Source organism: Orycteropus afer, unplaced genomic scaffold (genome assembly GCF_000298275.1).
Source record: "Orycteropus afer afer isolate SDZICR_OR568_19922 unplaced genomic scaffold, OryAfe1.0 scaffold00010, whole genome shotgun sequence".
NCBI lineage: Eukaryota > Metazoa > Chordata > Mammalia > Tubulidentata > Orycteropodidae > Orycteropus > Orycteropus afer.
Window position 1 is genome coordinate 21,026,807 of NW_006921597.1, and position 23,328 is coordinate 21,050,134.

The 23,328-nt window shown below is 40.5% G+C and overlaps 1 protein-coding gene across 1 annotated transcript in view; it reads left to right on the plus strand.

Annotated features, from left to right (window-relative positions):
• Nucleotides 1-6,916: 6,916 nt before the first annotated feature.
• HENMT1 (HEN methyltransferase 1) overlaps nucleotides 6,917-23,328 on the plus strand; it is a 29,409-nt gene continuing 12,997 nt past the window's right edge. Inside the window, exons 1-4 of the mRNA XM_007950526.1 lie at nucleotides 6,917-6,937; nucleotides 8,435-8,560; nucleotides 14,294-14,406; nucleotides 15,648-15,782. Coding sequence (XP_007948717.1) covers nucleotides 6,917-6,937; nucleotides 8,435-8,560; nucleotides 14,294-14,406; nucleotides 15,648-15,782 — 395 coding nt within the window. The remainder of the gene's footprint in view (nucleotides 6,938-8,434; nucleotides 8,561-14,293; nucleotides 14,407-15,647; nucleotides 15,783-23,328) is intronic.

Consider the following 23,328-nt stretch of genomic DNA (forward strand, 5'->3'; position numbering starts at 1 on the left):
TTGCAGTGTTCCTTCCCCTCCCCTCCCAACCCTGGTAAGCAACAAAGAAAGTTTCCTTCTATAGATAAACCTTTCCTTGACTTTTTAAAATAATGAATTAATACTATATTTGTCTTTCTGTAATTGAAATTCTGTTATTTCACTCAGCACAATGTCCTCCAAGTTCATCCATGTTATGTGGTGTTCTGCAGATTCTACATTATTCTTTAGTGTTGTAATAGTATTCCATTGTGTGCATGTACCATAGTTTGGTTATCCATTCTTCTGTTGATGGTCACCTAGGTTGTTTCGTTCTTTTTGCTATTGTAAATAGTGCTGCAATGAACATGGCTGTGCATATATGTGTTCCTGTCCTGGCTCTCACTTCTTTAGGATATATACCTAGTAATGGGATTGCTGGATCAAATGGTATTTCTAATTCCAGCTTTTTAAGGAATCACCATACTGTTTTCCACAATGGTTGTATCATTTTACAGTCCCACCAGCAGTGTATGAGAGTCCCAACCTGTCCACGTCCTCACCAGCATCTGCCATTTTCTGTCTTGTTGAACTTTGTCTTTAGTGCTGGGGTTTGATGGTATCTCTTTTTTTTTTTTTTGTATCTCTCTGATGGCTAATGATCATGAGCATTTCTTCATGTATTTGCTGGTCACCTGAATATCCTCTCTGGTGAAGTGTCCACCCATGTCTTCTGCCCATTTTTTAATTGGATTATTAATCTTTTTGTTGTTGAGGTGTTGGAATTTTCTACAAATTTTAGAGATAAGTCCCTTGTCAGATATGTAATTATCGACAAGTATGAATTTGTTGGTGTCATTTTGTTATGTGCTTTTTCGTGGTATCAATTTCTTTGTTCCATATAATTTTCTATGCTGAGCTTGTTTTGTTTATGAATTGTGTTATCACTTCCTTCGTTGCTATTGTTTTAGTATTTGCTAAATATTTGTACCAATTCTCTTTTTTATTTTGGTGTGAAGTTTATCATTTTTCTTTGATAAATTTTCTTTTATAAATTTCTTCCCAAGTTTAGAATAGTCCATTCTATCTTATAGCTGTCTTGACTTCCCTACCATTTAGAAATACTGTAACTACACAGTTTTTTCCCTTTTTGGTGTGTAGTTGTCTTCATTTGTCAATTGATGTCTCTGGTTCCCTGTTTACAATCCTGTAGGCATATTTACTTTGGATACTTCCATAACTGTGTTGGTTTCTGGGTTATGTCATCATGTGTATTAATGATCAGTTGTTGATTGCTGTTATTGGTTCTCTGTCCAAAAGACTCTCTTTAGCATCTCTTGTAAGGTTGGTCTGATTTTAACAAATTAAGGGATTACTTTCTATTTATCTAGAAATGTCCTAATTTCACCATCATATTTGAGGGGCAATTTTGCTGGGTATATTAATTCTTGGTTGGAAATTTTTCTCTTTCAGGGTTTTATATATACCATCCCATTGCCTTCTTGCCTGCATAGTTTCTGCCAAGAGATTTGAGCTTATTCTTATTGGTTGCCCCTTGTAGGGCATAGCCATAGTCCTCCATTTTGTGATGTACTGTAAATCCTTGTGAGGATGGTGTAGGACTGGGCTGTGTTCTGTTCTGTTGTACATAGGGTCGCTATAGTCAGAATCAACTGGACAGCACCTAAGAACAACATGCCTGTTTAGTCACCACCCTTAATTTCCTTGAGGGCATACATGTGCATATTCTTGCAAGATACTCTTTCTTGCTCTGGATCCTACATCTGGTTTGTCATCATCCCATCCCTGGTTCTTGCAACTTGAGACAGCACCCAGTCATCTGATCTACCAATTTGGGTTTGTCAGCCCCTGCAACCACATGAATGAGGAGAACACTCCAGACCTATACAAGACCCACAGATTTGGGACTTATTAGCATTCACCACTGTGTGAGTTGTTTCCTTGGCAGTTTGTGAGTTCTTTGAAATGTTACAGTGAAATACAGAACTGTAAGACAGGAGGGAGAGTACTGAGGGGAGGAGTTAATGTTAGAGATGATGGAGTGGTTTGGAAAAGTTGGACATTTGGGACATCTTTAACCTCTGCCTCATAGGGACCAGCCTTGTACTGATCCTTCCAAAAGAAATTATTTGAGCATTCTCTATTTTGTGATGTGTTGTAAACCCTAGCCTCTATGCCTGTTGTTATGGTCCCATTTTGCAGTGAGTTGTCCATTATGTTAATGCGGCGGATTAGAGTGGAATGCATCTTGAGTCACCACCTGACTATAGGGTGTGAATCAGGTCACCACCCTTACCCCAGTCACCACCCTACACACCCTTGTACCGCTTTGCTCCTACCCTCCCTTGAGGTTATAGTGTACATTTAATACATATGAATACTCTGGCAAAGCTCTCACTCTCTTGCTCTGGATTTGGCATCTGGCCCGTCATCATCTGACCTCCAGTTCCTGGAACGTGAGCCAGCAACCTATCATCTGTGCTGATCCCGGCTTCTGTAGCCTTGTGCGTCACCAACATATTGTCTGATGTGCTGATTTTGGTTCATCAGAACCTGCAACCATGTGAGTCAGGAGAAGTCTCCAGACTGACACCTGACCCACGGATTTGGGACTTATCAGCCTCTACAATGGCTTGAGCCAATTCACTGATGGTTGGTTTATGAGTTCTGTGAATTACAGAACCCAAAGGTAGGAGGGAGAGTACTAAGGTGAGAAGGAGGAGTAGATGTTAGAGATGATGGAGTCAATACAGCAACTTGGAAAAGTTGGATATTTGGGACATCTTTAACCTCTGCCTCATAGAAACCACTTTGTGCTGATCCTTCTAAAATAAATGAGTCATACAGATATGTACATAAAAACATCTATTAAACTTAAGGACTTGAAGACTTTAAGTCCTCAAACTTGAAGACTACTTAACAATTTAATCAATGAAAACAGACAAGGCAATCCAAGTTTGCAGCCTCAACAATGTTGTTGTTAGGTGCCATCAAGTTGTTCCAACTCATAGTGACCCTACATATGACAGAACGAAACATTACCTGGTCCTGTGCCATCCTCAATATGGCTCTATGCTTGTGCCTATTGTTGCAGCCACTGTGTTGATCCATCTCACTGAGGGTCTTCTTCTTTTTTGCTGGCCCTCTACTTTACCAAGCATGATGTTCTTCTCCAAGGATTGGTCCTTCCTGGTAACCTGACCAAAGTACTTGAAACAAAGTCTTACCATCCATGTTTCTAAGGAACACTCCAGCTGTACTTCTTCCCAGACAGATTTGTTTGTTCTTCTGGCAGTCCATGGTATATTCAATATTCTTCACCAATGCCATAATTCAAAGGCATCAATTCTTCTGTGGTCTTTCTTAATTATTGCCCAGCTTTTGCATGCATATGAAGTGACTAAAAGTACCATGACTTGGGTCAGGTGAACCATAGCCCTCAAAAAATCTTTGCTTTTTAACACTTTAAAGAGGCCATTTGCAGTGAATTTGCTGAACGTAATATGTAGTCTCAATAACAGGCCAGGCGAAACCTGCAAATAATAATATAAATGAAAGATACTAAAATAATATAAATCAAAGTTGAAAACAATGGCAATTTACTTTTCATCACATAGAGGCTCATTGCTTTGATATCCTATAATGTCAGGGCATTCTAAGAAAGACTAGTTAAGTTTTGCCACAAGTTTTCATCATCAATAATAGGAAATTCTGCTATAAAAACATCGTTGTTTTCCCAAAATATTTTTGAGGCACCTGATATGCTATCCATAAACCTTGGTTGCTTGAATAAACTTATTTCCACATATACTAGGCCTTAATAAGGAGCGTAGTGCCTAAGGCATGTGACTGCTAATCAGAAGGCTGGCATTTCAAATCCACCAGCCACTCCTCAGAAGGAAGGTTGGGCAACCTACTTCCGTAGTGATACTGCATTGGAAACCCAAGGAGGGGTCGCTATGAGTTGGATCTGATGCCACAGAGTGAGTTTGGTTTGGTTTTTGAGGCCTTGATAATTACAATGAATCCAGACCATTCACATACTAGAAAATGAACATAGAGAGTTTTCTCCCCATACATTTATTAATGTATTTTAAGAAAGTCTAGGATTTCAGTCTCAGAGCTACCAGAATACTCCCTCTGTCCTACCTAGTCAGTATTTCTACCATTGACATAACAATCATCATCATGATCATTCCTCAATTACTGAACAGGATACACAGGAAACTAGCTTTTTTTGTAGGTGTATTGCATGCCAGACACCTACACCTGCTGGCCTGTAAGCTCCTTAAGGGAAGGACCTATACCTGTCTTGTAGTTGCAGATCAATACTTTGTCTCTAATAGATGCTCTCCATATATTTAATGAATGGGCAATCTCATTAAATTCTCATTTTTCAAGTGAAAATATTGACATTCAGGAGGGCTAAGTAAATTTCTAAAGGTTAGAGAAAAGTAGTAAAATCAGGATTTAAGTCCTATTTGACTTTGAACACATTCTGAAAGACCATAATGTGGTTGTATCTCTGTGAGACTTGCCATATGATGAGGAAAGATAGGATGAGGTATGATGAGAAAATAAGATGACAAAGGCTAAGCTGAAGTGTTGGCTGTGGGAAGAGACAGATGCTACTGACAGCTTGAGGAGGTCAAGATTTGGTGACTGTCCAAATGTGAGAAGAGAGGAAATGGATAGAGCCAAGGATTGTTTTTAGGCTCTGAGACTGAGACTAGGAGAATGATGGTACCTGAAATAAGCAAATTTAGAGAGAACAATAAGCAAATTGGGGGAAGGCACTGGACATGAGGCATTCAAATACATAAACAGGCCATCTAGCAGTTGAGGCAAAAACCCTGTAGCAGGTGAGATCCAGGAATCCTATAGATGGATCAGTTACTAACTTTTAAAGGTTCTGTTTAATTATATACTGTAGTAAGGAATATGCTCCTTACTCTCCTTTAAGGGAGAGTCTATTAAGTGTAGTTTCCCTCAGGTAACAGGTACTTCTCAAAGTGTAATGTGACATTATTATAGCATCTGTGAAAGCTTCTTACATTGGTTTATTTACATAGTTTTTTTTCTGTGAGGTCACACAAAATCAAACGCATTGCCACAGAGTCTACTCCGACTCACAGCAACCCTCCCATGGTTTCCAAAGCAGTAAATCTTCAGGGAAGTGGATTGCCATATCTTTCTCCTGTGGAGGGGCTGGTGTGTTCCAATTGCTGACCAAATACCTCCAAAATATCCAAAACAAGACTAACATATCTACATGCTATGTCCAAAGCTGTTAGTGCTTTGCATATAGTATTTGGAAATACCGTTCCAATATATTATTTATAGTATATTAGTAGGCTATTATTTGTTACAACTGAAATTTTAAAAACCACCAGCTTTGAGTCTTAAATTACGGGTAAAAACTTTTTTTAAACTAAGATAGCAACTTCGCTTCCTCACGTCTTTCCCTTTGCACATCATATACAAGAAATTCTTTTTCAAGTGTTCGGTCTCTCCAAGAGGAAGGAGGGCACGATACAGTAACTTTTCTAAGAGTTCTGACAGTGGTGTCCAAAATATGCGGAAATAATTAGTTGGGAGCTGAAAGAACGTTTTACTCTCCGTGCAGGTTGTTAAACCAACTTTACCCGACCTTCAGGCCTCGCGTAGTCTCCTCGGGTGTAGTGGTGGCTGAGTATGACTGTAGCGGCGCGCTGGCTCGTATGGAGCCCAGCCGCCCCCTTGCGGCCACCCATCGGCATGAACAATTTTTAGCTCTAGGCTGCGCACGGGAAGAACAGGAAGCACGCTGAACGCAAGTCGCGGCTGCCGTCCAGGCAGGTCGCAATCGCGCGGGGGACAGGAGTCTGCCAAGATTCGGATGGAGACCTAGAAAATGGCTTCGGTGCACGCGCCACACCGGCCGTTATGAGAATCAAAACCGACACATTGGCGGCGGAGGCCGAGATAGAACGTGCCAGATCCCGACGCAACTCGACAAGCCCCGAACTCACGTACTTGCAGGGAAGGGACGGTCCACGTGCGGACGGCGCAGGTGCAGCAGCGGGCGAGTAACGTCACGTAGCGAGGTTGCGCGTGCGCGTGCGCGGGGGGGCAGGCGCGGAGTCCGAGTTAAATGCATTGTTTGCAGGCTTTAAACGTGTGGCTTCTGCTTTGCCCATAAGCTTTTTTCATCCGCTTTCCTTCTACAATTGGACGTGTCTTCTCGCGGAAAGGTAGACGGTGGAACGATCTATGCTCCGTAGACGACGTTAACTTTGGCCTGTATAAGAAAGTTTCGTAATACTTCTGGAGAATCTTTCAAAAGACGTGTTGCCCAATCTTCAGGCTAAATTGTGGTTTGAGTTGATGTAGTTAAAAGCAAGTTTGTAATAGAGAAGCAAAATTGAATTTCAGGTCCATGATTGAGTTGGATGGGTAGCTGTTCCCAGGGTCTCACCTTTAGCTTATCAAGTACTAAAGAGGCATTTTTTACCCCCCGAAACTTATTTGACCATTTTGAGTCATCGAAAGCCATTTGAATGCGGCTTAGGTTTTTAACAATGAAATAGACATAACCGATAGGATTGTTCACTTTATATCAAATTAACAATAAGGAATGAAAAGATGTTCCTGTGTTTAGTTAGGTTCAGAGTAAGTGAAAGGAACTTGCTTTGAGATGAGAGCCTTTGAACTTTTAGGCAAGTACGTTATGTTTTCTCAGCCAGTTTGCCTGTCTCTGAATGGAGTTACTGGATAAATTTTTCTGTGGATTAAACATGTACTTCCTTAAGCAGCCATATCCTTTGAGGTCCTCCCTGCTTTATAAAAACTGACGTTTCGTGTTTTCAGTGGAGTCATTGATGAGGCGCTTTTTCCTCCTAATGTAGAGCTTGAAGGATACCTCTGCATTTTTGTTTCCAACAAGACTTAGCTCCTAATGGACGAAAACAACATACAGGTAATGCTGTAGTTCTCACCACTTGTATGACCCTCAAGAGTTGTCCCTGTGATGTGCCTCGAGGAAATTACAAACAAAATCCTAGCATTTCCCGGTGTTTGTTGAGTTGAACACGGATATACATAGATGAAATATCCACATTTGGTGGGTATCAAGAATTATATGTGTTTTATATCAGTTGTTATTTAAGTGGCAAAATCTACTTTAAAACTTAATTTCTGTAACATCAGTGGGCATATGGATCACTTGAGGATCTTGTTAAACTGCAGATTCTGATTAAGGGATATGTGGGGTAAGGCCCAAGATTCTGCATTTCCAAGTTTCTAAGTGAAGGTGCTGCTGGCTTGGGGAACACATTTGGAGTAACCAGGCTATAGATCTGCGCTCTTCTATGCATTTACTAAACATGTTTATTGAGCACTTGACATGTGGATGGTACAGCTAAGGAACCAAACTTCTAAAATCACATACGTGGCTTGCATTTTATTTCTACTGGACAGCGTAGCTCTAGCTATCAAGTGCCTTTTAACTCTGCTCCTTTGTAATATAGTACTGGTATTTAGCAATAGCACTGATAGCTATTAGGGATTAGTCATTTAACTCCTGCTTTTTTCTATTGTGGGTTTTATAAACATTTTTCAGCCTTTTGCCCACCTGGAGCACAGGCTTTGGCAGTTTACCCCATAAAAGATTCCATGTCGCTAGGAGGCTTCTGCTGGTGTGGTGCCTAAGGCACTTGACTGCTAACCAGAAGGCTGACGGTTCAAACCCACCAGCCACTTCTCGGAAGGAAGGTTGGGCAATCCTACTTCTGTAGTGATACTGCCTCGGAAACCCAAGGAGGGGTCGCTGTGAGTCGGGTCCGACTTGATGGCACATAACAACGACAACAACCGCCTCGGAAACCCAAGGAGTGGTCACTATGAGTTGGATCCAACTCGATGGCACGTAACAACAACAACAACAACAAGGAGGCTTCTAACTTTTACTGAACACATTCATTAGTAATTTTCCCTTCAGCTGGAACTAAACCATAAGCATAAAGCCGCATTCTCACTTATTAAAATGCATGAGAAGAGGCTTTGACAAAGACTAGTTGAATTGTGGAGGAACTGCAGTGTTACCTAATGATGTTGTTGTTGTGTGCCATTGAGTCAGCCCCGACTCATAGCAACCCCTCCTTGGGTTTCCGAGGCAGTATCACTACAGAAGTAGGATTGCCCAACCTTCCTTCTGAGGAGTGGCTGGTGGGTTTGAACCGCCAGCTTTCTGGTTAGCAGTCAAGTGCCTTAGGCACTATGCTACCAGAGCTCCTGATGATAATGTAAGGATAACGGTGTTACCTAATGATAATGATAATTTTAAGGCGGTGAGGTGATGAAGGGTCAGGGTAGTCTTCAAAATGGGGAAATAAAGCTACTTCCTTCTTACTTAATTCCTGAAGGATTGCCTGATTTAGAACTTTTCCCTTTTTTGTTTTTGTTTGTAATCTTTCAGTGTGAAAGTGCAGTTGATGGCAGTTTTAAGGATGTTACCAACACGGTAATTAAGTTTAAGCCTCCATTATACAGACAGCGTTACCAGTTCATTAAAGATTTAGTGATTCAACATGAACCCAAAAAGGTAGGTATATTTCTCTTTCAAACAACTTGGCTGTCTTATGAAATGTTTCAAATGTGAAGAAAATCTTGATGTTATACACTTGGATGTTGTATTAGTTTCCTAGGGTTTCTGTAACAAAAACTATAAAGTAGGTGGCTTATAAGTGGTTAAAAGCATTTGGCTGCAAATAAACAGTTCAAACCCACCAGCTACTCTGCAAGAGAAAGATGAGGCAGTCTGCTTCTGTAAAGATTTACAGCCTTGGAAATCCTATAGGGGGAGTTCTCCTCTGTCCTATAGGGTTACTATGAGTCAGAATTGACTCAATAGCAGTGGGTTTGGTTTGGTTTAGGTGGCTTATAAGAACAGAAATCTCTGGTTTCACAGTTCTGGAGACTGGAAGTCAAAATCAACATGTGAGCCAGGCCACACTCTCTCTGAAGGCTTTTGTGGAAGATCCTTTCTTTCGGTTTCTCTCTCTGTCAGCTTCTGGTAGCCCCAGGCATTCCTTGGCTTGTGTTTTAACATGGTTGTCTTTTCTGTGTCTGTGTATCTATGTGTCTTTTCCTCTTTTATGAAGATATCACTCATGCTCAATAAACATGTTTAGTAAGTGGATACCATATAGAATACATATCACTTAGATTGGATTAGAACCTACTCTACTCCAGTATGACATGATTCCTTAAAGATCTTGCTTTCAGACAAGGTCAGGTTTCACAGGTACTCGGGGTTAGGACATCAACATATCGTTTTTGGGCACACAGTGATCTTGTAGGTTCTACATTTCTAGATCTTCTAGTCAAAACTAGTATGAAGGTCACAGGTATTGTGGTTCTTTTTAAATTAGATAATAATGATGTAGACTAGATGCTGGTAATTACAGTGAATTTTTGGATAAAACTTTTTTTCTGCTTGACTTTCAAGATTCATTTAAAACTCTTCTTCTGTATGAAGGTGTCCTTATTTTAACTGTGCTACTGCTGTTTATATACTTGCACACATGTTATAGTTATTTGTTTACATCTTTGTAATCATCCAGGTGTATTTGATTAAAGCATCTGAAATTGCCTTTTTGACAGCTCAGAAAAAGTTCAATGTGGAATTTCATGTGGTTTGATCTGTTTTATTGAATAAGAAATTAAATAACTATGTTGTGTGTATGAAATAGAATCAGAATTAAATTCTAGAAAACTTTATTCTCTGAACATGCTGAGAATATTTTAAGGCTCCAATGCTGGTTCTGATGGGGAAACTGTATGTACCTAATATTTTCTCGTATTAGTCCAGCATAGTCTAAAGCAATTGTTCTGAAATAGGGTTGATTCTTTTTATTTGATTAAATTTTGACTTTCATATTTAAAAAAAATAGTTTCATGATCTACAAAAGGAAATTAAGCAACATTTCAAGGAGATAATTTAAAAATACTCCTGAGTATTCATTCTTCTCCTTTTCCCATTGGTTCCTTACCTTGAGTTCAAGCCTTCTCTTTCTCTCACCAGTCTAAACTGAAACCTCTTTTGACTATCTTTACACTAATGTTACTCTTAGTAATCCCTCCACAGTTACTTTATGATCACCTTGAGCTGGTGGCATAGTGCTTAAAGCATTCAGCTGCAACCAGATGGTTGGCATTTTGAGACCACCAGCTGTTCCACAGGAGAAAGATGAGTCAGTCTGCTTCCATAAAGATTTACAGATGCACCCACCTACTCTAGGAAGATACCTTCCTTGGAACAGTCGGCCATGGGGCACCAGAGGGGCAGCATTCACATGGAGGGAAAGCTGGACAGACAGGAGTGCATAGCATGGGGTGGTGAGGAGGGGTCACAGGGATGGGAGGGAAGAGAGTGGGTTATGGTTGGGAATGGTAATAGGAGCATGAAATCAAATGTACACGTTGTTAAATTAAAAAAAAAAAAGTGCTCTATAAACTTGCACCCAAAGCACAATTAAACAACAACAAAAAAATAGATTTACAGCCTTGGGAAACCCTATGGGCAGTTCTACTCTGTCCTAAAGGGTTGGTGTGAGTCAAACACCAGTGACAATGGTTTGTTTTGTTTTTGGGTGCTCTTGAAGTTTGGTACTCAGCAGTTGGGGAGTGTTGTTGGTGTGGGTGGGATGGGATGAGATGGGGAGGGGAGGTACAGGGTTCTTGGAATCTCTTTCCCTTTGCAGCAAAGGTTAGTGATCAGTGTTGGTGGTGGTGAACGCCACAAGATCTGCCTGGATGATGCCACTCTTCTGTGTCACTGTTAAGCATTTGACTTTCCTAGGACCGAGGGAACTGTCCACAGGCTAGCCCAGAGAACATCTGGTTCCTACAGTGTCAGTTATTGGCTAAAGAATGATAGAATTCTTAAGGAAGATGATGGCAGTTTTATTTTCTTTAAAGAAGTCTTGTTATTTCAACTCTACAAACTTCTCTTTTTGCTGAGGTAGAACATTGCAGCTATTGGTGGAGTTCATATATCATGTTTATTAGTTTGGCTGCAGCTCAATTTCTGCTTAGAACAAAATTGGGTATGCATGTTGTGTAAATATCGTTGTTATTGCTAGGTGCTCTTGAGTCCATTTCGACTGATAGTGACCCTGTGTACATAGAAGGAAACACTGCTTGGTCCTGCAGCATCCTCAGTCACTGCTGTGCTAGAGCCCATTGTTGTGGCCACTGTATCAGTCTGCCTTGTTGGGGATCTTCCCCTTTTTTGCTGGCCCTCTCTTTTTCCAAGCATGCTGCCCTTCTCCAAGGAGTGGTCCCTCCTAACATGACCAAAGTTCGAGAGACAAAAGTCTGTCTCTTCTTGCTTCTAAGGAGTATTCTGGCTGTACTTCTAAGACAGATTTGTTTGTTCTTCTGAAAGTCTAGGGTATATTCACTATTCTTCACTAACATTATAATTCACATGCTTCAATTCTTCTGTGGTCTTCCTTATTCATTACCCAGCTTTCACATGCATAGGAGGCTATGAAAAGACAGTGGCTTGGGTTCCAAAAAATCCACTGCGGTTGAGTTAATTCTGACTCATAGTGACCCCCATTGGGCTTTCAAGGGTATATATCTTTACAGGAAAAGATTGCCTCATCTTCTTCCCACGGAGCAGCTGGTGGGTTTGAACCACTGACCTTGTGGTTAGTAGCCAAATGCCTTACCCACTGCGCCACCAGAACTCCTTTGGCTTGATAAAGCATGCCTTAGTCTTCAAAGTGACATCTTTGCCCTTTAATATTTTAAGGGTTCTTTTGCTTCAGATTTGCCCAATGCAGTACATTGATTTCTTGACTGCTGCTTTTTGGGTGTTGGTTGTGGATCAAAGAAAAATGAAATCCCTGACAATGTCAATCTTTTCTTCATTTATCATGATGTTGCTTATTGGTCCAATGATAAGGATTTTTGTTTTCTTTATGTTGAGATGTAATCTATACTGAAAGCTGTGGTGTTTGATCTTCATCAGTAAGTGCTTCAAGTCATCTTCAGTTTCAGCAGACAGGGTTGTGTTATCTGCATATTGAAGGTTCCTCCAATCCTAATGCTTTGTTCTTCTTCACATAGTCCATCTTCTCAGATTATATGCACAGAATACAGATTGAATAAAAGAATTTAAAAACAGTTACAGCATGATGGGTCTCTCCTCGTCCGGAGCAAAGAAGAATGAAGAAAACCAAAACTAAAAACCTGACTTCTGTTGAGTTGGATCTGACTCATAGCGACCCCTCCTTGGGTTTCTGAGGTGGTATCTCTATAGAAGTAGATTGCCCAGTCTTCCTTCCATGTACTGGCTGGCGTGTTTGAACCACCAGCTTTCTGGTTAGCAGTTAAATGCCTTAGGCACTATGCCACCAGAGCTCCTGAAGAAAACCAAAGATGTATGGGAACAATAGTCCAAGTGACTATTGTACCACCATGCAGTCCTCAGCCTATGTGACTGTGAGACTAGAAGAACTAGATGGTGCCCAGCTACCACTGTCAACCACTCAGAGGGGGATCTATGTAGGAGATCCTGAATAGAGTGGGAGAACAATGTGGAACAAAACTCAAAATCATAAAAAGACAAAACAACAACAAAAAAACACAGGGACCAGGTTTGCTGGTCTGATAGAGCCTGAGGGTACCCCTGAGACTGTGGCCCCTACCTGCCCTTCAGGTCTGGAATTGAACCCACTCTTACGGCCTCCAGCCAAAGACAGGCATATGAGCTGAACATTTGCATGAGGTAGTACACTCTTTGGAGAGATCAGTCATGGGAGAATAGAAGGGCTGTGTATGCACAGGGAGACATCATGAGGGGCAGGAGTACATGGGAGGGAAGGACACAGGGAAGAGGTAACTATGGGGAAGAAGTGGGAAGAGAGCTGTTGCATTGTGGGAAATTGCAGTCACTGTCATGAGACAGTGTATGTGAACTGCTGTATGGAAAGTGAATTTGCTCTGTAAACTTTCACCCAAATCACAATTAACAAACAAACAAACAAAAAAGGTTGTAGTAGTATTTTGCAGCCAGAAATTCAAGCTGGATTCAGAAGAGGGTATAGAATGAGGGATATCATTGCTGATGTCAGATGGATCTTGGCTGAAAGCAGAGAATACTAGAAAGATGTTTACCTGTGTTTTATTGACTATGCAAAGACATTCAGTTGTATGAATTATAACAAATTATAGATAACCTTGGGAAGAATGGGAATTCCAGAACACTTAGTTGTGCTCATGAGTAAACTGTGCAGAACATGGAGATACTGAATGGTTTACAGTTAGGAAAGATATGCATCAGGTTTGTATCCTTTCACCATACCATAGGCATAGAGGTTAGGGTTCATAGCATAATTTTTGGGGACACATTTCAGTCCATACCAATAAGGCTGAATGCTTTTTTTATTGCTAAGATATATTCTGAATTTTCAAAAGGGACCTTAGCAACATTCCACAGAAAACAGTTTGGGAAATGTTGAAACAGAATTCTTGATTTTACAAAGTGGAATTTTCTAATGAAATGAATTTTGGGTAAACTTTAGCTCAGCCATAAAACTTTTTAGCTTTAGCCCTTTGAAAACTATTCTAACATATATTGCATTAAGACAGTACATGGAATCTTTCATGAATCAAGATCCTGAAATAGTCCATACCCTCAAACATATATTTTAAGTCTTTTTTTGGGGGAGGAGGCATTTAAAAATGTACGTCATGGGTTTGTTTTACTGTCACTTGCTTTTCTCAAAGTGAGTTCAGAAATTGGGCAATTCAGTTATGGTTAATGAAGATATTATTGTACGATTAAGAAAATCAGATTTAATAAAAATGCGTAGGAATGTATAGGAAGAAAATCAGATTAATAAGAATGTGTGTATTCATGGATTATGAGGCACTGCAAGGACAGGCTGATATGTTTGGTAGGCACATTTGGGTGTTCAGTCATGAGGTTGCTCAGAGGCACCAGGTTTCTTCTTACGGAGCACCTGCCTACTGTGAGTAGAGTTCTTGTGCCGGGCCCCAAGAGTATACCTGATACTGACCTGAATAAGAGGAATTCCTTCTAAGGGCCTAAACATCCTTTGCATAGAGTTACCAGGACATGACTTATTTTTTGCTTAAGCTTACTGAACCTCAGGTTAATTTCCTTTTTGTGTACTCTTTCTGGTTTTATTTCTTATACCCACTCTGTACCCCCAGTCTCAAAAATATATATGTATATATTTTTTAATTATACTTCTCTGACTAGAAATATCTTTGAAATAACATTTTGTCTCACCTGCAGGTTGCAGACTTGGGTTGTGGTGATGCTTCACTCTTATGGATGCTAAAATTCCATAAGTGCATTGAACTGCTTGTTGGAGTTGATATCAATGAGGATAACTTACAACGAAAAAAGTAATAATCTTGTTTCTGAAAAGACTTGTGCATTAATTGAAAGCTAGTGTCATTATTAATTCTGTTTAGAGAAAGTGTTGATTTTCTACGACTTGTTTTGAAGGACTGGGAGCTGTGGGAGAGCCTTAATCCCACTGAATAGTAAAGCTTTGCCATAACACCAATTGATTAAGTCCATTTATAAGTTGGTAGAAATGAAATACAGGTATTATTTGCAATATATACAGAAACACCAAGCCAGTAATCAATTATTAAAACAAATTGTATAAAATCAGCCCTTTCTCTAAATAATAGTCAAAGCATGGCACAGTCAGTTTTAAACTTGCTTAGCGGCAGTCTTATCACTTTAATACAAGGCACTGTGATGGTTTACAGCAGAGGATTTAAGCTGTTCAGGAGAGCACTGGGGCAAAGTCACTAGCCTCCTGCTCCCCCTTGAACAGGGCAAGTCCCCTGTCTCTTGTATCTGTGTGTTAAAACAGTTGCCATCAAGTTGATTCCAACTCACGGTGACCTCGTGTATCAGAGAGAACTGTGCTCCGTAGGGTTTTCATTGTTCAGTTTTTCAGTGGTAGATTATAGGGCCTCTTCTGCCGTACCTCTGGGTGGACTTGACCTTCCAGCCTTTCAGTTAGCAGCTGGTCACATTAACCACTGAATCATCCAGTGACTCCTCTCTGTATATCAGATGTCTGCAGGTTGTCTCTCTGGGAGCTCTGGTAGGGAGCTCTGGTAGCATAGTGGCTAAGACATTTGCCTGCTAACCAGACGGCTGGCAGTTCAAACCCACCAGCCACTCCTCGGAAGGAAGGTTGGGCAATCCTACTTCCGTAGTGATACTGCCTTGGAAACCCAAGGAGGGGTCACTATGCATCGGGTTTGACTCGAAGGCACATAACAACAACAACACAGCAGGTTGTCTCTAGAATGGTTTTTCTACTAAAGAAGAAAAAGTTGGAAATCACTGATCCAAACAAAGTGAGCTGGAAGAATAAAAGTGTTAAAAATAAGAACAATATCCAAATTATTTTATATTGATAACACTTCCAAATCTTGTTTTTGTTGGCTGGTAACTTCCCTGTGTGGGAGGCAACATACGACCTGGAAAATAGGCCATGCCAGACTTTTATCAATGTAGGTTGATGATAATTGTCAGGATTCCAGTTCTGTAGCTGGTGAGATATTTTTAAGTAGATTATTGTATTCAAAAGCCCCTTATTTCTGCAATAATTCTTTTGCAGGTATAAGTTGTCTCCCCTCATTGGCGACTATTTAAAACCCAGGGAGAAGACGTTAACTGTTACTTTATATCATGGCTCTGCTGTGGAGAGAGACTCTCGTTTGCTTGGCTTTGACTTGATAGCATGTATTGAATTGTAAGTGTTAAGATAGTTCATACTGTATAACTGTTTGTTTTAAAAAGTCTAAGATTTTTATCCTAAATTTTTAGGTCTTAATTCTTATTTGTGAAGACAATTTACTCATTGGTTGGGAGTGTTTTCTCTTTACTGGCCTTTTTCAACTTTTTATTTGGAAATCATTTCAAGCTTACAGATAAGTTGCAAAAGTAAATAAATATCAGGGGTACTCATATACCTTTTACCAGGATTCACCTATTGTTAACGTTTTCCTCATTTTCTTTATCTGTGAATGTGTACATTCTTGATTTCTCTTTGTCTCTCACACACACACAATTTTTTCTTCCTTCCTTCCTCCCTCCCTCATCCCTCCCTCCCTCTCTCACCATTCTGACCCATGTAAGTGCAGGCTGACATATCATGAGTGCCCGGGTGGCACAAATGGTAAAGTGCTCAGCTACTGACCAAAAGCTCAAGTCCACCCAGAGGCACCTTGGAAGAAAGCCCTGCTGATCTGCTGCTGGAAGATCATAGCCATTGAAAAGCCTACAGAGTACAGTTTATGCTGAAACTCGAAGTTGACTCTGGCAGTTGGTTTGGGTTTTTTGTTTTACATACAGGCATACCTCGTTTTAGTGTGCTCTAACAATACTGCGTTTTTTACAAATTCAAGGTTTGTGATGACCCTGCGTTGAGCAAGTCTTTCCACCAGTATGTGCTCACTTTGTGTGTCTATGTCACGTTTTGGTCATTCTCATAACATTTCAAACTTTTTCATAAAACTTAACAGACTAAAATACAGTATAAACATAACTGTTACATGTACTGGGAAACCAAACTATTTGTGTGACTTGCATTATTGTGATATTTGCCTTATTGCAGTGGTCTGGAACTGAACCCAGAGTATCTCTAGATATGTCTGTATATCATGGATTTTTGCCTCTAATAAAAGATTAAATGTATATTTACTAAGACAAGGGATATTCTTTTATATAAACCATAGTTTACATAAAAGTTATATAAACTAAGTTATGTTGTTGTTGTTATGTGTCTAGTCGGTCCCGACTCATAATGACCCCTCCTTGGGTTTCCAAGGTGGTATCACTATGGAAGTAGATTGCCGATTGCCCAATCTTCCTTCCAAGGAGTGGCTGGTGGGTTTGAACCACCAGCCTTCTGGTTAGCAGTCAAGTGCCTTAGCCACTATGCTACCAGAGCTCTTAACTGACTCCTAAGTCAGTGTGCACTGGTGGGTACATATGTGTGTATGTATGTGTGTACACATATATACACTTGTGCGTGTACATCTGTATACACATGTATATGTGTCACTTTTTAAGTTATAGCTTCAGTAAATTTAACACTGATACTTTATTCTTATTCCAGTTTTGACAGTTGATCCAGTAAAGCCCTCTATTGAATATTTTTTTTTCCTCCATTAGAGGGCAATAGTTGATCCTAGATTGGAGAAGAAAAATTTCTGGGGTCAAATAATGCATTTGGCAGTTATATCTGTTTGTTGTTGTTGTTGTTATGTGCCGTCGAGTTGGACCCGACTCATAGCGACCCCTCCTTGGGTTTCCGAGGCAGTATCACTACGGAAGTAGATTGTCCAACCTTCCTTCCGAGGAGTGGCTGGTGGGTTTGAACTGCCAGCCTTCTGGTTAGCAGTCAAGTGCCTTAGGCACTATGCTACCAGAACTCCTTATATCTGTTTAGCATCTTTTAATCTGGAACATTTCTACAAGCTTTCTCTTTTTATTTATTTATTTATTTATGGCATTAGTGTTTTGGAAGAATAAAGCCCCCCCCCCCCAATATTAGTAGAACATTTTTTATTTTGGACTTCTGGTGGTTAGATTCAGGTTATGCATTCTTGAAATACTATAGAATGCTGCAGATTCAATGTGTGTCCTCCTTTGGACATCCCATCTGAGGTGCACAGTGGCCATCTTCCTTCTTTGGTGATATCAATTTTCTTTCTATTGTGGTAAAAATCTGCATAACAAAACTTTTGCCAATTCAAGAGTTTTTACATGTACAGTTCAGTGACATTGATTGCATTCGTCAACTTGTGCAGCCGTTCTTGCAACCTTTTCTAAATTGTTCTACCACCTTTAACATAAACTCAATGCCCCAAAAGCAGAAACTCCTCCTTTTCCCTTGTAACCACTAATTTTTGATTTCTGTGTATTTGCTTATTTCCTGTAAGTAAGATCATACAGAATTTGTCCTTTTGTGACTGATTTATTGTGCTCATTATCCTCATTGTGATATGCATCAGGACTTCATTTCTCTCTGTGGCTGAGTTGTGTGATGTTAATTTTGATTCCCCCGGTCAATGTATGTGTTGGCGCCACTGTATAGTTACTGTTGCCCCCCCCCCCCAACTAATACGCTATTTGTGGAGAGATATTTTTAAGACTGTACAGCTATCTTGCCCATATTTCTCCCTAGATTTAGAACTCATTAATGATTCTTGTTGGACCCAGTATTTGCTACAGTGGGGGCAAGTGATGCTTTTACCGGTTCCAGCACTTCCTCCACATTTACCAGTCGGCCCTTGGCATTCTGAGGGAACAAGATCTCTCTTCTCTTCTATTTGTCTATTTCTTCATTTAGATTTTTTTCAGTATGTATTCATGGATTCTTTTTTTTTTTTTTTTAGTGGTTTATAATTCATTACTTATTTTGTTGTTCAAATTGTCCCTATCTTCCTGTCTTGCCTAGTGGGGGCCCCTTTCAAACTGGCTCCCATGTCCTTGTGATATATTCAAGTAAAATTTCTTGTATATATTTCCTGGTATAACAAGATGTTTCAGTCTCCTCTTCTACTTTTCTTTCCTTGCTCTGGAATTGGTTATTTCCCCAAGGATCCCTGCTTTGAATGGGGAATTTAGAAACCATGCTATGTGCATCTTGATGGCTTTTTATTAGAAGTTAAAGGGCTTGCTCTGGGATCAGTTTTAATGATGGTATGTTCAGGTTGATTTTCAATTTTGAGTAATGTGCTCTGCTCCTGTAGAGTGAGTTTACTTTTTATTTATTTTTGTATTTTCTAGTGCCTCCTACATAGTAGGCAACTACCATTTGAAATTACTGATGGGAAACAGAGCATTACATAAAGAAGTAAGGAGGGAGCAGTAAGTAGGGTTAGAACAGGTACTGACAGAAAGAAAATCTACTCCTAGGTCTCACCATTCTGCCTTATACCACTTCTCACCTCCCCAGACTGTTACCTAGATAATTCTGTTTACACTTGGCTTTTATGTCAGGGAACTTACTGCACCCTATATCATTACATTTATTACATCCAGATAAATCCTTCTTAGGCTCTTTGCCCCTTATTTGTTCATTATTATCATGTGAATTATTTAGATATAATCAGTCTTCCAGTGTTTGACCTTTTAGTCAGTTTTTGACCTTTGCCTAGAACCTCGCCATTAGCATTCTGGTCTTTCAGAGGGCAAGTTACCCTTTTTAATACCTGTCTTCAGGATAGGTTATATGTACAATCCTTTGTGTATAGGAGCTCTGGTAGCATAGTGCCTAAGGCACTTGACTGCTAACCAGAAGGCTGGCGTTTCAAACCCACCAGCCACTCCTTGGAAGGAAGGTTGGGCAATCTACTTCTGTAGTGATATTACCTTGGCAACCCAAGGAGGGGTCTCTATGAGTCGGGGCTGACTGGACGGCACATAACAACAACAACCACCTTTGTATATACGTCCAGAAATACCCATCATTTACAGAGATACATGTGCATATTCCAGTTTCTTGATTCAAATAGTAGTGTACTATATGTACCATTTTGTACCTTGCCTTTTTCACTTGGTGGTATATCTTGGAGATTGTTCCCTGTCAGACCAAAAATGCTTCCTCATTATTGCTGCACATTTTCCCACTGGATGACGACAACATGATGTGCTTAACCAGTCTCATGTTAACAAGTACTGATCTTTTGCATTTGCAACACATAACTATATATGTGTGCGTGTGTGCATGTGCAGGTGAGTCAGTGTGCACTGGTGTGTACATGTGTGTGTATGTATGTGTGTATACATACATACACTTGTGCATGTACACCTGTATACACATGTATATGTGTGTCCATGTCATTTTTTAACATATGTGAACATATTGGTAGTATAAATTCCTAGAAATAAAACTGCTGGGTCAAAGGATGAATGTATTTGTAATTTTCATAGCCCTTCTAGTTATGGTAAAGGCTGAGCTGGTAGAACAGAAGCCACAGAAGAAAAAAAAAAAACAGTTTAAAGAACCCAAAAAACCCACTATTGTAGAGTTGATTCCAACTCATAGTGATCCTATAGGACATGGTAGAACTGCCCCACAGGGTTTCTAAGGCTGTAAACCTTTACAGAAGCAGATTGCCACATCTTTCTTCCAGAGTACTTCCTTACTCTGTGGGTTTGAACCAGTGACCTTTTGTTTCGCAGCCAAGCATTTAGTCACTGTGCTTCATTTAACTAGTGAATGCCAGGGCTTCTTGGTTTAAAGAAAGTAGAGCCTTTTTCTCTTACCTAACAGTCTGAGCTGAATGGTCCTGATTGGCAGTGGCTGGGATCCTCAAAGTCCTTCAGAAAAAACATTCCTTCTGTCTTATTCTGACATCCCTTAGACCCTAGATAGAGTATCACAGTCACCTGTCTGGTCCTGGCTGGCTCACAGGCACAGCCTTATTCCAGCTGGAGGAATCAGAGATATGTAAGCCACATGTTTTAAAGCCCAGACCTGGAAGGAGCACACCATCTTTTTCACTTTCATTCCCTTTGCCAGAACTGAGGCTTGTGGTCATACCTGATTAGAAAGGAGGCTGGACCAGGCAGCCATATGCCTGTGACAACTCTTACTATAGAGAAAGAGCAAAGTAGGTTTGTGATGGACATAAGTAGTTGTCTACCACAAAGTCATTGCCATTACTTTCTGTAGTAGTTGTACTGATTCACACGCCTCTTGGCCATGTAAAAGGATCTTTCCTTACCTCGTCACCAATGCAGTGTCTTTTCCAACTTTTGTATCTTTGATAGTCTGATAGGAGGAAGGTATTATCTCAGTGTAGTTTAAACTTGTATTTCCTTGGAGTGAGGGTGAGCACCTTTCTACATGCTTAAGAGCCATTTGGTTTTTGTTTTCTGTACTGTACATACATTTTTCTATGGGATTGTTGGTATTTTTCTTATTGATGCAGATTTCTTTGTATGTTAAGGGAATTAGCCCTTTAACTATGATATGGAATACAGACATTTTCTCTCTAGTTTGTCACTTTTTTTAAAACTTTGTAGTATTTTTTTAATAACATCCAGTAATATTGGTATTTTTTTAGTGTACTGTTTTATTAATTTTAACATATGTATAGTTTCATGAGTGAGGACCCTAAGTGGTGGGACAAATGATTTGCTCTTAACTGCTAACCTAAAGGTTGGCAATTCAAACCCATCCAGCAATACTGCAGAAAAGAGCTGGTGATCTACTTCTGTCAAGATTACAGCCATGAAAACTCCATGAAACGCTTCTGCTCTGTAACATATGGGCTCCCCATGGCTTGAAACCGAGTTCATGGCAGCTAACCGCAACAGCAACAACATAGTTTCATGTAACTACCACCACAGTCAGCGTACAGAACAGTTCCGTCACCCTAAACAACTCCCTCATTGACAGAGATATAGACCAAAGGTTAAAAACAGTTGGTGACTTGGCCTGGATATGTTGCATAGGTGGAGTTAGTTTGCTCTGTGTTGTGTGTCAAAAAAAAAAAAAAGTTGTATTATAGATGTTTTGTATTTAAAAGTTTTAATTATTCACTCACAGTTTTAAAAACTGGGAACTTCCATGTAAAAACTCAGTTCTCCTGCACTGTTAAAGTAGAATGCCTAGCTCCCCTGGTCCATATGCCTGGATGGTGACAGTGATCGCCAGCTAGAGCCACCTGCTTCCCCACCCATAGCTGAGGCCTGCATTCTCTGCCTGCTTCATTTAACTAGTAAATGCCCTGGCTTCTGGAGACAATTAAATGTTGTCTATTCTGTCAAGCAGGTTATTTGTGAAGAAAAAAGGATGACGGGGGCACCCAAAAAAGCAAAAAACCAAACCAGTTACTGTTTAGTCAGTTCTGATTCATGAGGACCCCATGTGTGTCAGATTAGATCTGCACTCCATGGGGTTTTCAATGGCTGTAATCTTTGGGAAGCAGATCACCAGGACTTTCTTGAGGGGCCTCTGGGTGGCTTTGAACCTCCAGCCTTTTGATTAGTGGTGAGTGCTTAACTGTTTGTCCCACACAGAGATTCCAGGGCACCAAAGGATTTTCATGCCTTAGGTTGGGTGTCACCTGACCATGTGCTGACTGGGACAAGGGAGACAAGATTGGAGGGCATAATTCCCTGAGGCATTTCTCACTGATCTTGTAGAGGTCTCCCTCTGTACTAACTGGCCTGGGTTCCAGGACCCTGCCTACTCTCACAGCCTCAGGTTTCTCCTTGCTGGTTCCCACTTTCCTCCATTGTTGTTGTTGTTGTTGTTGTTATGTGCCATCGAGTCGGCCCCGACTCATAGCGACCCCTCCTTGGGTTTCCGAGGCAGTATCACTACGGAAGTAGGATTGCCCAACCTTCCTTCCGAGGAGTGGCTGGTGGGTTTGAACCGCCAGCCGTCTGGTTAGCAGGCAAGTGTCTTAGCCACTATGCTACCAGAGCTCCCTTCCTCCATTATAGTGCTTGTTTAGCCACTATACATGTCTCTCAGGGTAATTGAGAGGAGACAGTGAGCATTTCAGGTCACTTCCTAGTATAGTGTGAACCCTCTGATATTCACTGGTACCACTGCCATTGGGCTAGAGTTCTCCCAGTTTGGCCATTCCTGTTATTTTTTTGTATATCATTCTTGTCTGTGGAGCTGCAATTGTTTGAAGCCACCACAGCAAAGCTCCTTCTCATAACTATGGAGATTTCTCTCTCTCCTACTCTGGTCTTCTCACACTACTGGAAATGGAATTCTGTTGGGGGGAGGGGTTCTCTGCAGGGCTTTGGACTAGCTCTGTTCCACCCTTTGCTTAGAATTTGCATTTCTACCTCAGAAGCTAGCTACTTTTTAGAAAATCCTAAAAGGTATTCTGATTAAGTGTATCAGGTGGATATGCAAATTCTCAGCAGGGGATCAAACAGGAATGAACCCATTTGAAGTCCTGGTTCTCTAGGAGGTCTCCATTGCTGTTTGCTACACTTGTCACAGGCTAGACTTCACCGTCACTTTTGGTTTTACATTTAACCTTGAACTAGTGAATGTCTCTTTTCTTAGGGATGTAGTGGTGACAAATTCAGACCCCCTTGGTGTGTGGATCCTTCATTACCAAACAATTTTAACTTTCCCTTTGGTATGTTGGTAGTTTTAGGAGACATAATACCTCCACTCTACTCGACCCAGTTTGCATAGATTGCAATAGGGAAAAGGCAGACATAGTCATAATGTCAGCTTCATAACCAATAGGCCTGTTGGAAAATGTGGCTTAGGTGAGCAGCAACAGCAGGCTTTTTTTTTTTTTTTT